Here is a 14,439-nt window from a genome sequence, read left to right as displayed (position 1 = left end):
CCACCCAAAGATGAAGGACCCCTGGGCAGTTAAGTCCAGTCAAAGGCGACTATGGGATTGCGGCGCTCATCTCGCTTTCAGGCTGAGGAAGCCAATGTTTGTCCGCAGAGAGCTTTCCAGGTCATGGGGCCAGCATGACTAAGCCGATTCTGCAACAACGGGACACCTTGATGGAAGCCAGGGCACACGGAAACGCCATTTACCTTCCCACCACAGGGTTACCTATTTATCTACTTGCACTGGTGTGCTTTTGAACTCCTAGGTTGGCAGAAGCTGGGATAGAGCAACGGGAGCTCACCTTGTCATGCGGATTCAAACTGCCGACCTTCCAACCAGCAAGCCCAAGAGGCTCAGTGGTTTAGACCACAACGCCACCTGTGTCCCCTCCTCTACCCAAAGCGTCCATACCAAAGAATAAGAGACACACTTGGCCATATGTTCCCAAAACCAGGTTAGTTTATTTGTATTGTTTCATATAACATTGTGTGTATTTATTCTTTTGAACTTAAATATGGATATCATTATTTACAATTGCTTCTAATATATGTATTTTTAATTGTAAAACAACATTTGGACTTGGGTTAGTTTTCTGAAAAAGGTGTCCTACAAATCAACAGATGATGTTGAAGCACTGGTTTAAAATCAACCATGTTAAACACAGCTGTATTTTATGTAAGCCACTTAGATTTGTTCTTATTATTAAGCCATCTATAAATCTGATAAACACACCAACCAACAGCACAATTAGTAATGTGATCATAAGAAAAGGCCTGCTTATATCAGGCCAAACACCGAACTGTTCCAGCATTCTGCTCCCACTGTGGCCAAACAGGACATGAGTACAACAGAACTCTTCCCCCTCATAATTCCCAGTCACTAGTATTCATATGGACATGGCCTTGGATAATGGAGGTAATATATTCATCATAAATATTAGCCTTTGTCCTCTATCAATCCATCCCATTTTAATAAGAGGGCATTACCCTATGAAATTAAAACTTTATGCATTGGAATTCCAGTGCAGCTTTTAGGTGAATATGCCAGGACTCAAACCACCATATATTTGGGAATATATATTACCTTTGAAGTTCAGAGGGGAGCTGCTGGAGGATGCATTTTCACTGTTCTCTAAGCTATTCGGCCTTGATACTGGAAGGAAGAAGAGGCACATGAGAGCCTAAGGTGAGTCCCACCTCCCGAGTAGCATCAAATTAGGAAGAAAAGAAGTCAACATTTCCACTCACTGGAGACCAGAAAAGTCTCTCACGGTGCTCCGAGAAATCATGCGGCAGCAGCGACAACAACAAATTCTTTCCAGTGATAATGCCTTGCATCCTAAGAACTGTGAATGGAACTTTGCTCATGGAATCGGGTTTTCCCCACCTCCCATTTCAGCCTCCTTACCCCAAAAAGGCACGTATAGAGGTCTGGGGACACCCTTCCTCCCTGAACAGGGTTTAGTGTTGAGGATCAATGACAAAGGGGGAACGACTAATCACTTACTGTGCTGCCTGCTTGAAAGCTCTACCTCAAGGAAGTTTTCATACAGGTCACCCTCTGAATTATGGCCTGGATAGAAGAATGCAAGATATCAGAACGTAATGTTCAACAGAAATGAAAAAAACCAGCAGACATGTCCAGCCATGTTATTTAACTTTCGAAATGGTATAGGTCAATACAGGGAGATGTGAAGGTGCGTTGCATAAACAGGCGTCTAATGCAACCTGTCAAGTCTGAACTAGGTGCAAATGCTAGGTCTGGTCATGGGAGTGAAGACCACACTAGGGAGGGCTAGGCTGGAAGCATGGAGAAAAGGGGCTGCCTGGAACTCTCCAGACTTAGCAAGGGATGCTTCCCAATATACGGTCTCCAAAAATCTATTCTCTGCTGTGCAGCACCAATAATGTGCAAGGGCCAGTGTTTCAGCTGCAAAGTGCCCCAAAGGTAGCAAATCACTGAAGATACACATTGGAGGAGCAGAGGAACTAAGTCCCATATTCCATGGCACAAACCTGTTTTCAATTTTAACGCCAACTGTAGAACACGTGACATAGAACATGTGATTTTAAAGCCAACGGTAGAACATGTGACATACTTACAAACAGCACGCCTGTAAAATGTACTGTCCAACCACCACATGTCTACACCCTTAAAGGTTTCTGCCACATTAAAGGCCAAATTGGTTTTTTGGGTTGGTTTTTTTACTTGTTTCCTCTATCTTCTTCTCCCCCCACACAAATGAGGTACACAATTCGCTAGCGTTAACACATGAGGACATATGCAGCAAAGCCAGTTCTATGAAAGGGGAGATGGTTGAGGCTTGAGGCTTTTTATTCGTTAGCCAAGGCCCCCATTGCTAACCTGAAGTCAAGTCAGCCATGGCACATACCTCTGGGTCTGTTTTGTTGTCTGGAGGTGGAGGTAGAACCAGGAGCAGCCAGGTAGGCGGCCGAGGCAGAGTAAGTCCTGGAACTCGGCTCCACGTAGCACTGCTTAAGAGCAGAGTCCGTTGCACTTTCAATGTGGTCACTGCTGCCTCCATAATGAGAATTTCTCTTCGGTTTTGAATCCACTAATATTGAGTAGGAAAGGCAGAAGAACGAAAGAAAGAAAGAGAGAGAGAGAGAGAGAGAGAGAGAGAGAGAGAGAGAGAGAATAAAGCACACCAAACTATGCACAAATTTACCCACCCACCGCCCTGTAAATGCAGCAAGCAGGCACAAAAACAGTGGCACAAAAGATGTGCTGATTATGCAAGCTGTATCACTGAAGTTTATTATCAGTTTATATTTGCATTCAGTTTTGCAACCCGATGCTAGCTCAGGGAGAACCTAATGAGCGTCCTGAGTAGCAGGGAGAATGTTTTATAGATATTATGAAGAAGGAAGGGCCACAAACAAACACTGGATGGGGTGAGAGCACTGAAAATCCTCTAAGGCTGGAAAGCTATTAACCCTTACTTGGGAGTAAGCCCCAATGAACCTAGAGGGATCTATTTCAAGAATAGGATCAGGTCTCACAAATGCTTTTTCCCTTTAGCATTACAATAAAAAAGGTAATTAATGTTTGATGCCCTATGCAACATATTGTTCCTAGTGTTCCTTCAGGGAATAATTCATTTTTCAACACCATAGTTTTGAATATGGTCTTAGTTAGGCTGGGATACTCGGTTATAAATTTAAACTGCCCATTGGAGTACTAAACGCCAAAATTATTCACTTGTAAAAGTGAGTTAGCATTCATTAAATAATAAGGGTCTTGTATACTTTCAAATGCCCAAGAAATGCATGTTACAATTGTTTTCCAGAGTAATTCTCTGCAAACGATATCACTGAATTCCTGAAAAATGAATAGGATAAGGCGCAAGTAACAAATGGCTGGCATAGACAACAAAAAACAGCAACAATTTAAATTAGCACAAAAGACACAGGTGAGTTAAAAATTGCAAAGTAAGCCTGAGAAAATGCCTGGAAGCTGTGCGTAAGGTGCAATGGAAATATGAAAACGCCATCATAATACTGGCAGCAAACACTCAAATCTGATGTGTCCCACATTCTAGAAGCTCATGGAACTTGGGAAGTAAGAGGAAAAGCAACTTTAGGGCTGATTTATAATGTTGCCTCCTAGTCATCTACATGTAAAAAAAGGACAGGCATTTGTTGCAATACAAAAGTGACTTATGCTGCACATTCTGGTGTGACGCACATCCTATTTAGGGTCAGCTCTCTCAGAACAGTTGCTCTTACTTAACAAACATTTTTAAATCACCCACCTCTTGCTTTGGACAATTTTTTTTTTTTAATGTAAAAAGGAGACAAAATGCAATGGCATTTCTTCACTACAAAATCGGACGTTTTGAGGATAGTAGTATTTTGCACTTTCTAAAAATGAGAGGAATAGGTTACGGCAGGAGTAGCTGACATGGTGCTCGCCCCAAGTTGCTGGGCTACAGTTTCTATCCTTCTTCCTGAGCACTGGTGCAGAGTGACTGGAGCTCAGCAAAGATCTGTAGGTTTTTCCACACTGGCAATGCTTGGGCTCAAGCATTCCACTACCTTTGCCAATGGTAAGTCTCTATTTCGATGTCTACATTGCAATATTATCAGAGAACAGACAAACAGCGTATCGGGAAGGGGAGAGTGCTGCAAAGGGTCTGTTAGATAAAAGGAATCTTTAACACAGAATATGCAGAGGCAGTTAAAGAGGATGCGTCATTGGCAACACAGCGACAGCAGTTCATCTCCGCATTTGGACAGGACATGAGGCACACCAGTGAAGCACATAGCAAACCCACTTACTTAAGATGTGCACCATCACCTGTAAAGAAATGGGCACTGTGTGTCCCTTCAGAGTGTGCTGTAGTGAAGAAACGATCCAGATTTTGCAATAAAAGATTCTTCATCTTACTGAGGGGGAAATGTAGTCCATGTTGACTTGATCTGAGCTTGGATTTAGTTTGTGTCAATGATATGCTGAACATCTATAATTTGTGTATGTAGAGAAGTTATGAGTCTGGTATATATATCTATTCAGAAATGCGTTGAAAATAAATGATAAGAGAAGGTGTTAGAGATCTCCCGTTTCCGAGAAAGAAAGTGGCTCATTAGGAGAGGATGGGATGTCAGAAGACGGCCAGAACCGGAAGCGGTTAGAGAGAGACGGATGATTCGATGGAGACTTGGGAGACTTTTCTTTGGGCTTGCTTGTGCTTCTCAAAAAGGGAATCTTTTTGCGTTGAGCAGCTAAGTGTTATCACCCAGAGATCCCAAAAGGAAGAAGAAAGGAAGGAAAAAAAGTAACAGAAATAACTAAAATGTACTTCAAACAACCAAGAGACCAGCTAAACATGAAAATGGACCAATTATTTATTCTACAGCAACTACTAAATCAGGTGAGGGATTAGATGAGAAAATGGTGCAGCCACAGCCAATAGTATCTACAATTATACACAGTAAAATCATACATGCAATAGACACATCTGCTGTTTTTCTCTGTACAGTGGTACCTTGGTTCTCAAATGCCTCGGTTCTCAAACGCCAAAAACCCAGAAGTGTTCCAATTTTTGAACGTTTTTCGGAAACTGATGTGGCTGTCGGCTATTGTTTCCAGGGCACCTGCACCAATCAGAAGCTGCGCCTTGGTTTTCGAACATTTCAGAAGTCAAACAGACTTCTGAAATGGCTTAAGTTTGGTGCTTTTGTTTTTGTTACTTATTTTGTGTTTTTAATGCTTTTCCAGTAAATTTGTTTTTGTGACTGTGTGGAACCCAGTTCAGCTACTGATTGATTGATTGATTGATTGATTGTGTGACTGTGGAAATGGGTAAAAGCCCCCCCCCCCCCCGCAATCCAAACAATGACTATCATCAGTGCAGGTAAGGAAAAAAAAAATAATTTTAATTTTTATCATCTACAATACTATCTTATTTATTTTATAGTACAGTACATTGATTATTGCTTTCATTTTGTGGATCAGTGGTCTCGTTAGATAGTAAAATTCATGTTAAATTACTGTTTTAGAGGTTGTTTTTAAAAGTCTGGAACGGATTAATCCATTTTGCATTACTTTCTATGGGAAAGCGCGCCTTGGTTTTGGAACGCTTTGGTTTTGGAACAGACTTCCGGAACGGATTCGGTTTGAGAACCAAGGTACCACTGTACTGCAGTTTAGAAATATCACTGTGTAATTGCAGGCCAAGTCTGCATTTCTTAATCATTTGGGGACATATGCTTTTACTTTGTGTAGCATCTCTTACAGAATTTGTTATTGAGAAACGACACAGAGCATTCCCCATTTCATGAGCTGCATCTAAGTGGTTCTTGATTCAGGAGAGATGCCTATTAATGGCTTGTGGTTCAGCTCTGGCTGCAACTTGTGATTAGTGAGCCCACAAGCCCAGGCACAGACAACACACTAAGCCAAATCATGGCTTAGTTCAGCATGGTACAAGAGTGAGAGAAACCGGGGAGAAATAAAGTAGTTATGAGCTCCTTGCTGGGAGCCTGTACATTATTTTTGTGTTCCTTGTAAGCCATAACTTGGCTTACTGGGTTGTGTAAACCAGCATGTGTACTATGGTCACACATTTACCATTATAATTAAGGTCTACATTAAGATTTCACATCCTTCCCCCCCCCCCACACTTGTATACTTTGCAAAGTGCAACTAAGTAAGGCACATTTGAACATAATGGGACTTTAGCACAAGGTTAAGCACTTAAATTCCACAAATTACAAATACAATTGAGGCCTAACTTCCTCTGGATTAAGTCTCTGCTAGTTAATATTATGCACCTTCCATCTCTCCCAATGTGTCACATGGGTGACACACACAATTCCTTTAGAAAATATTTGTACAGCATAAAGAAAAGTTGTGAAAAGTTTTCATAAGAATTTCACTGAATGCTCATGTTTTCTTCCTGCTCTTTAATAAACGCCAGCCTTTTCCAATAATCCTGAAAATTGCTTTTACCTCTAAGTCAATGATTATTAGTTGCATTTTAGTGTAACATACTCTGCTTTCTTACTGACAAACAGGTGGTTATAAAATGAAAAGCACCAACCAACATCCTGTGTCTCCTGAAATCACTACCAACCCTTCCCAGTTTTCTTACTCTGTTTCTGTGCGACCATTTCTTTCCTAATTACTCCCTCTACTGTTAAGAGATGGGCCACACCTCCAGAGTGTATCAAATGTCACAGTAAATTACACTATATGGCGGAACCTTTATATATTCGTTATATATTTTGGACAGCACAAAGTGAAAAAATCCCCATCCATTAATTTTGAAACAGTACTTAATAGATCTCACGCAATCAACTCAGCAAACATGTTGAGTTGAGATGCCGTTAAAAAAACCAGACATTTGGAAGAATCTGATAAATTCAGAAAACTACTATGTCTAATAGGACATGTGACAGTAATAGTATTCAGTAATCCAAAATAAATTTATTTACTATAAACCATCTTTCAGTTATAATGCCTCCCAAAGTAGTTTAAAATAAGAACAAAATTGAAGATTAAATAAATAATAATAATAATAATAATAATCTAAAAACCACTAGACAAGAAGTCTAGTTTAGCAGCAGCAATGGCAGGACAACCAAACCACAGCATCAGAATAAACAAAACCTTCAAACAGAAGCAGCAGCAAAAGAAAAACTTTGCTCCATCTACGTGCTGATAGCTCAGTAAAAAAGTTTTATGTTTCACACTGCTCTCCCCTGAAAACAGACTGCGCCTGATGAACCTCCAAATAGTAGGGAGTTTCAGAAAAAGAAAATAAATTAATAATAATAATAATAATAATAATAATAATAATAATAATAATAATTTATTATTTATATCCCCGCCCATCTGCATCTGGCTGGGTTTCCCCAGCCACTCTGGGCGGCTTCCAACAGAACACAAAAATACAATAACGTATTAAACACTAAAAGCTTCCCTAAACAGGGCTGCCTTCAGATGTCTTCTAAAAGGTTTAGGTGAAATCCTGCCCCCCCCAATCCCTCTAGGTTCTTTCATCAGCCATTAACCCCAATCTCCTCTTCCCTTCATGTGACTCTCGGCTGCCCACCTTCTTTTCAGTAAGCATAGGCTCAAGATTATGCTTGCTAGCTCTGCTTTGCCAGTATGCTCAGCAAAAAGTGAGAGGGAGCTAGATGTTCTGTGGATTCTTGCCTCCAACTGGGAACCCTGTACCAATGAACTTCCTAATCACACATACAGGCTTTATGCACATACAGAGATTCAGGTATACTCACACTTTTTGCAACCTTCCACTGAATGTACAGAGATAGTGGTCAGTAGGTGCGACCCCACTGAGGAATCCCATGTTTACTGAATGTGTGAATGGAAAGCGACAACATAATCAAACCTGCCTTCTCAGCACAACACCCACTCCCCTATCATGTTGTCTATGAAACAGGTGAGACATCATCACCTCTGTGGAACCAGAAAGTACCACTATTCTCTCGATTTCTACCATCTCCACAAGGTGGTCTCCTTGTCTACCCTTCCTCATGAAAGTGCATTTAAAATAGCCCACTAAAAACAGATGTGCTTCACTCTTAATTTCCCACTTGATTTCAGTGGCATTCAGAAATGCTCAGCCATGGCTGAATTGCACCCTTTATTTATTTGTTCTTAGCTAGCTAACCTTGCCAGCACCAACAGACCAGCAGTTGATTAACTATCCATTAAGTACAACACCACCTACCTTTCCCCACAGGTCCATTATTCTGCTCTCTGCCTTCCACTGAGCCAGACTCTGGGGAGGTGCTCTCCAGATTCTCCTGCTGCTTGGGCAGCTGTGAAGGCGATGGTGACCCGGCTGTGTCTGTGCTTTCTGAGTGCCATGGAGGGCTCTCGACTGAGGATTTCAACCGTTCTCTTGTAGCTTCTTTCTTTGGCTTCATGAGTTTAACCAAGGCTCTAGCTCCTATCCAGTGGTTTTTCCTATTATTGAGGGAAGGAGCAGCAATCATTTTGTTTTGTGTTTTTAGCACAGTGTGATGCTTATCTTTTCTCTCCACCATAAAAGAGGACTGCGAAACTGCCTTGGCATCAGGAAGATGACATTCCCCGACTCAATAAAAGTTGGGCCGCGTTTTGCCAGAGGATTTAAAAACCAAACACTGGGCAAAGACCCTGCATGGAGTTTTCACATAAACAAACATCCCATACTTTTTTTATTTGTTGTCTTTTATGAGGACCTTTTCAGATTCCATTCATTAAAAACCCTTCTGGGAGAAAGATGGGGACTTAACACTGTAATTGCTCACTGCTGAGATACATACAGACACCAGTGCCCTTATCCATGAGCCTTATATAGCAGGGGTGGCGAACCTTCATCCCACAGGCTGAATGTGGCCCTCTAGGCCTCTCTATCTGGCCCTTGGGACTCACTCCAGGTCACTACCCATCACTGGCACCTCCTCAAGTGCTTTTGCCTGGATGTTGCATGTCCTTGAACTGCGTATCTTGCTGGCCTGAATGGAGGGTGGAGAAAAGTGGTCTGTGTGGTGTCTAGAGATCTTTGGCTTTTGTGTGGCAAATGTAGCTTACTGTACAAAGTAAGAGTTGCATCTGTAGCTTCACTCACTTTTGCTTCTGACCCTACTCATCGGTGGCATGCAGCCTCGGGCTGAAAAATGCCCCCACCCTTGCCTTATCAACAGTGACTATCTGTGCATCCACACACGATGAAACCTGCAAGGTGTGACCAACCCCCCAACCCCAATATCTTCCCTAAGAGGAAATGCTCGTGCCTCAATAAACAGAATTTCTAGACTGCAAGAACTGTCAGTAAGTGGCCGCCTTTCCAAACATAAAGGCTTCATATACAAGTTGCCCTCGCACACTTAAGAGGCATCTTTCTGCCTAGGACAGGACTGCCCGTGTGCCATTTAAGCTTGAGAAAACTTACTTTTTTGGAGCCGGATCATAAAACTTATACTGATCCATTATTTTCTCCTCCAGTTTTTCTTTGTGTCGCCTTAATGCATTCAGTTTGTCACTGTTGAAAAACCAAAGTGGCAGGGGAAAAACAACACATGAACACTTAGAGGGTTCTACTTGCTAGGAATTGAGTATAATTAATAATTCAACTCTCACAAAGCCCGTGTCCCCGAGGGCAGGATTTTGAGCGATGAAAAGCCCTTCTGAGAAAGTACCTATCACACAGAAGTAATTAGCTTCATGATTAAGCACGTCAGCCGTCTAGTTGGTAGGGCAACCACCACCAAAAAGCTGAGGCACAAGAAAACAACAAGGAGGATTTTAAAATGCTTGCAGTCCTTGAGGGGAGAAAAGTACTGGTTTTGTTTTGTTTTTGGAACGTGCGAGCTAAACTACCTAGGTAGATTAAGTCAAAATCAGTTCAATACAATCGTGACAAGTTCATGGCAGGATTTAATGACCACAGAATATGTCTGGGCCTCTGGACAATGTAGTTGGATGCCTGGATAGTAGAGGGCTGTTACGATGGCTGCTAAAAGTTTAGGGATCAGCCAGTACCACATGAAATAGAACCTCACACCTTCATACCTGCAGCTTGTCCCAACAAATTTTACATAACTTACCAGGTGCATCATTCAATCTGCCATACACCAGGTAAACACATTTGGCACTTAAAAGAAACCCAAAAACTACCTTTATGTATGCATGTTGTCATCAACCTGTTATATACAGTACGAGTGCATGAAACAAGACTGCTGCTCCAGCTGTTGCCTGCCATGACTCATTCAAGAGTACTTGCGGACACCCTCCCGAAGTTTGTTTCAGGTGCACTTAAAGGCTTGCGTGCACCAGGCAAGTCTCAGGACTTGATTTCCCTCCATGTCTTGTTGCAAATTGCTTTTGCAACTTTCCAAAGTTTCAGGCACAGGTTGAGACAAAGCCTGGGAGGCTGCTCTTCATGGTCCAGAGGAAATCTGAACTATACACAGAGGCTAATACAAGACAGCGAATCATGAGGATTATCTGTGATAATTGGCGACATCACTAGTTAAATATTTATATCTTGCACTTCTTAAACCAATTACTTGGCATCAGTGTGTCCTGCAAAGTTGCACTATATATTGGGAAATAATAATGATAAATCACACCATTCCTCCCAAAGAAACCCAGGAAGGCAAAAAGATCCCTTTTAAAAAAAACAATTAAAAACAAGCCTTGTAGAAATAATTAAGTTGACAGAAACAACGGGTTGCATCCAGCACAAGTTTCAGCACCATAACAAACTTCTGCATGTGCAGTGAACATTCTCCTTCCTCTATTGCTGCCTGCAGTCCCCAGCACAATCACAAAAACTGCTCCAGAGAGTTTGGGGGGCCCGTTAGAGAAATTTTGGGGGTGCACAAGAGGAGGAGAGGAAGGGGAAGTCCCACTGAGTGGAAATCCATTTGTACAGAGTTGGATACAAGTCAATATCTTTCAGCCATTGAATGCCTAGGTGAACAGGATTATTATTATTTTTAAAAATGCCTAAATGTTAATAATTAGGGGGAGAGGTGCACCTCATCAGGGAGGGCATTCCATGAGCAAGAGGCCACTACTGAGAAGGCCCTGACACAAGTTCACACCAGACAGGCAGCACCCAGTGGTGATGGCACCAGTGGGGCATTGCCTGCCAATCATTGAGGTCTGCGATGGTTTATCTTCTAGCTACTTGGCATCCCAGGCCATTAGGGCTTTGCACACTGATACCAACACCTTGAACTAGGTGTGGTAACTCCCAGTGCAGTCAGTACAGTGCTTTCAGGAAATAACTCTCTGCAGTTTGCATCTACTTTCACACCCTAGCATCAGGTTGTTCAAGTGCAGGAGCAGGGATCTATGCAATACTCTGTAAGCTGCATAAAGCTGAGTAAAGGGATCACCCAGTTGCTCAGAAGCTTTTTAAATTGACTTTTGGCTGTGCTAATGTGGCCCAAGGGACCCAGATATCCCCCTGGATGTCTCCATGCACCCTCATCACCACGCTTCGATAACAGTCTCACTGACAACATGATAAATAAGGGGGAGGAGATAAAGACTTACATATATTGCTTCTGTTCCTCATGATACTGTTCCTTGTTCTCCATGTTCTGCTCCAACAACATTTGGTTCTGTTGACTCAGCATTTGGATCTGACTCAGGAGATGATGATTCTCTTCTTCCAAGTTTCCTTTTAGGCGAGCCAGAAGCTATTCAACAGACACATCACAGGTGAAGTTCCTCTACCTGCGCTTGTCTATTCACCATTAATAAAACAGCACCGAGCCAAAGGTCCTTTGTACCCTAAAGCTTGCCAACTACTTTGGCCGTCAGATAGCCGAGTGCCAACCACTGCCACCAGTGCTTAAGATGCACACGCATAAGTATGTCTCACTCAAATAAATTACTGGCTGTTTGCTGCATTTATAGTGTGGTAGCCTATCACTTTCATTGCCGTTCATTCATTGATTTTAACTGGGAGTGAAACTAGGCATGACAGGCTGCATAATCCAGCTTGGATGATGCTGAAACCCTAACAAAGCAAGGCAGGGGAAGCTTTCAAGTGCATTGTGGAGCTGAGTCCCTTCTGGAATAAAGAAGCTAAAAAAACAAGTAACAGTTATGAGACAGGAAAAGATGAAAGCATGGAAGAGGTTAGCTCCCCAACCCCATTCTGTTCTCAAGTCCACCCATCTCACTTTTTAAGGATTTGGCAGCAACCCAAGCCTAACACCAGGGTTTCTCCTTCAAATTACTAGCATTTAAGTGCAAGTATTTATCCTTCAAATTACTAGCATTTAAGTGCCACTACATTTTTCTCCCTTCGGCTGCATTCTCACATGACAGTAAACCATGGTAAATGATTTACCACAAACACACAGATAACTCTCACTTCATTTCTCCTTGCTAGCAACAATCCATCTTCCTGGGCTTCGCAGTATGGCTGAACCAGGGATTGTTGTTTGCTTCACTCCAAACAAAGGACAATCCAAAGCCAAGGTTTGTTTTTGGCTTACCACTTGCTTGGAGTGAAAGAAGCCATAACTCCCAGATTGGACATTAATGTTACGCCAAGGATTGTGGTTTGTTGCTCCCGTTTGCACCACAGAGAAGCAGTGAAGCAGGAGTGATCTGCCATGGCTTACGGTCCTCTGTGAATGAGGCAGCATCTATTTATGGACTGGCAAAGTCTTCCTGAGCCCACAATAACCACCTGTATTTCATCGGTCCATAGATCTCACCTCACAGTGGTTGTCCAATTTAGTCAAGGAAATGTCCATGGTCTGGTACTGCTCCTTCAGCTCATCATAGCGAGCTTGACAGTGGTTCAGCTGTAGCTGGGAGCTATTCAAGGAGGTTTTCAGTTCCTTGGTGTGGACATGAAGGCCCTCGTATTCTGCTTTGAGCTTGCTGTGCAAGAAATTAACCCTAAATGGGAAAAGCCAAACATCTCACTGCTTCCCTGTCCAGATCTCCAACAGCAATTTAGACCAGAAATGAACAGTTAAAACCTTGGTCCTGCTGAAGGGTAAGAATACAGTGTTTCTGAAAGCTAAACAAAGAGGCAGGTCTATTTCTATTAGCAAATAATTAGTCAAGGATTACATCTGCTAATAGTAAAATCTGAGAGGGATTACAAGTTTCAATGGTACCTCTGTTTTCCAAAAGCAAGGTTTTAACTTAATGCTACTCCATTTAAACACAATTATGCCCTGCCCAAAATAATTACCAGAGCAGCATTTGAGGGTGTGTGTTTTTAATACTGGCATTTTCTAGGCTCATACTCCCACAAATTTCAGTTGTTCATTCAGTCCTGTGATATATAATATCCTGCATTATGTCCCCCAACTTTTGCCTATGACTAGGGAAGGAGGACATTACTGGGTGACAAAAATATACAACATAGACACAGAAAGTATCATCATCCATGTTAAAATGACAATGGTATAATGGAAGGCCTATCAAAACATTCCATACCTAAACTACATGAAGTGTATTTGCAAACACTATGTTTTTTACATAGGTAAAAGGTAAAAAGGTAAAGGACCCCTGGACGGTTAAGTCCAGTCAAAAGCGACTATGGGGTGCAGCGCTCATCTCGCTTCAGGCCGAGGGAGCCAGCATTTGTCCACATGGGTCATGTGGCCAGCATGACTAAACCGCTTCTGGCGCAATGGAACACTGTGATGGAAACCAGAGCGCGTGGAAACGCCGTTTACCTTCCCGCCTCAGCGGTACCTATTTATCTACTTGCACTGGTGTGCTTTCAAACTGCTAGGTTGGCAGAAGCTAGGACAGAGCAACAGGAGCTCACCACCGTTGTGCGGATTCAAACTGCTGACCTTCCGATCGGCGAGCCCAAGAGGCACAGTGGTTTAGACCACAGCGCCACCCGCATTCCTTCACCTTTTATATCGAACTGAGATGAGAGAGACTTTCTGCAGGCAATGGCTTTTCCACCTGCCTTGCCCCACCCTCCAGCCCCGGAAGCCTTTCCCAGACCATGACTTTGAGAACAGCAGAGGCAGCTGGGAAGAGAGTAGCTCAGGGATAGTTTTTAAAGATAGTTTTATGGGTTGAGTGTCCTTGTTTTTCAATTTGACCCTTTTGCAAGGTCTTTGTATGTTTTGTGGTATTTTATGCATTGTCATTTGCTGTTATTTTTCTTGATTATAGATTGGTAATTCTTTATTGTAGCTGATGGGTGTGGACTGTTCAATTTTTATTTGCTGATGTTTGATTTTGCTGTTTACTGTTGGATTCTAGTGGATTGTTGAATATTGCTTTATTTGATGTAGGTTGTTTATTTTGAAATTATTGTGACTTTTTATATAGGATCTGATTGTTACTATTAATGTTTGACATTCTATTGTTATTTTTATGGGTGTTGGAAGCCGCCCAGAGTAGCTGGGGCAACTCAGCCAGATGGGCGGAGTATAAATAAAATTATTACCGTTGTTG

At 42.2% G+C, this 14,439-nt stretch overlaps 1 protein-coding gene across 3 annotated transcripts in view; it reads right to left on the bottom strand.

Annotated features, from left to right (window-relative positions):
- The window catches only part of CCDC88C (coiled-coil domain containing 88C), a 93,193-nt gene that overhangs the window by 3,659 nt on the left and 75,095 nt on the right, over positions 1–14,439 (bottom strand). The window contains exons 22-28 of one of the 3 annotated variants that reach the window (XM_053376944.1): positions 12,720–12,906; positions 11,542–11,687; positions 9,428–9,517; positions 8,219–8,457; positions 2,390–2,572; positions 1,504–1,569; positions 1,081–1,149 (exon numbers count right to left, since the gene is read on the bottom strand). In XM_053376944.1, coding sequence (XP_053232919.1) covers positions 1,081–1,149; positions 1,504–1,569; positions 2,390–2,572; positions 8,219–8,457; positions 9,428–9,517; positions 11,542–11,687; positions 12,720–12,906 — 980 coding nt within the window. The remainder of the gene's footprint in view (positions 1–1,080; positions 1,150–1,503; positions 1,570–2,389; positions 2,573–8,218; positions 8,458–9,427; positions 9,518–11,541; positions 11,688–12,719; positions 12,907–14,439) is intronic. The other 2 variants (XM_053376934.1, XM_053376925.1) reach the window with 2 other exon arrangements.

Source organism: Podarcis raffonei, chromosome 1 (assembly GCF_027172205.1).
Source record: "Podarcis raffonei isolate rPodRaf1 chromosome 1, rPodRaf1.pri, whole genome shotgun sequence".
Taxonomy (NCBI): Eukaryota; Metazoa; Chordata; class Lepidosauria; order Squamata; family Lacertidae; genus Podarcis; species Podarcis raffonei.
The sequence above is the reverse complement of the archived record's forward strand: the minus strand, read 5'-3'. Positions and strand labels throughout refer to the sequence as shown.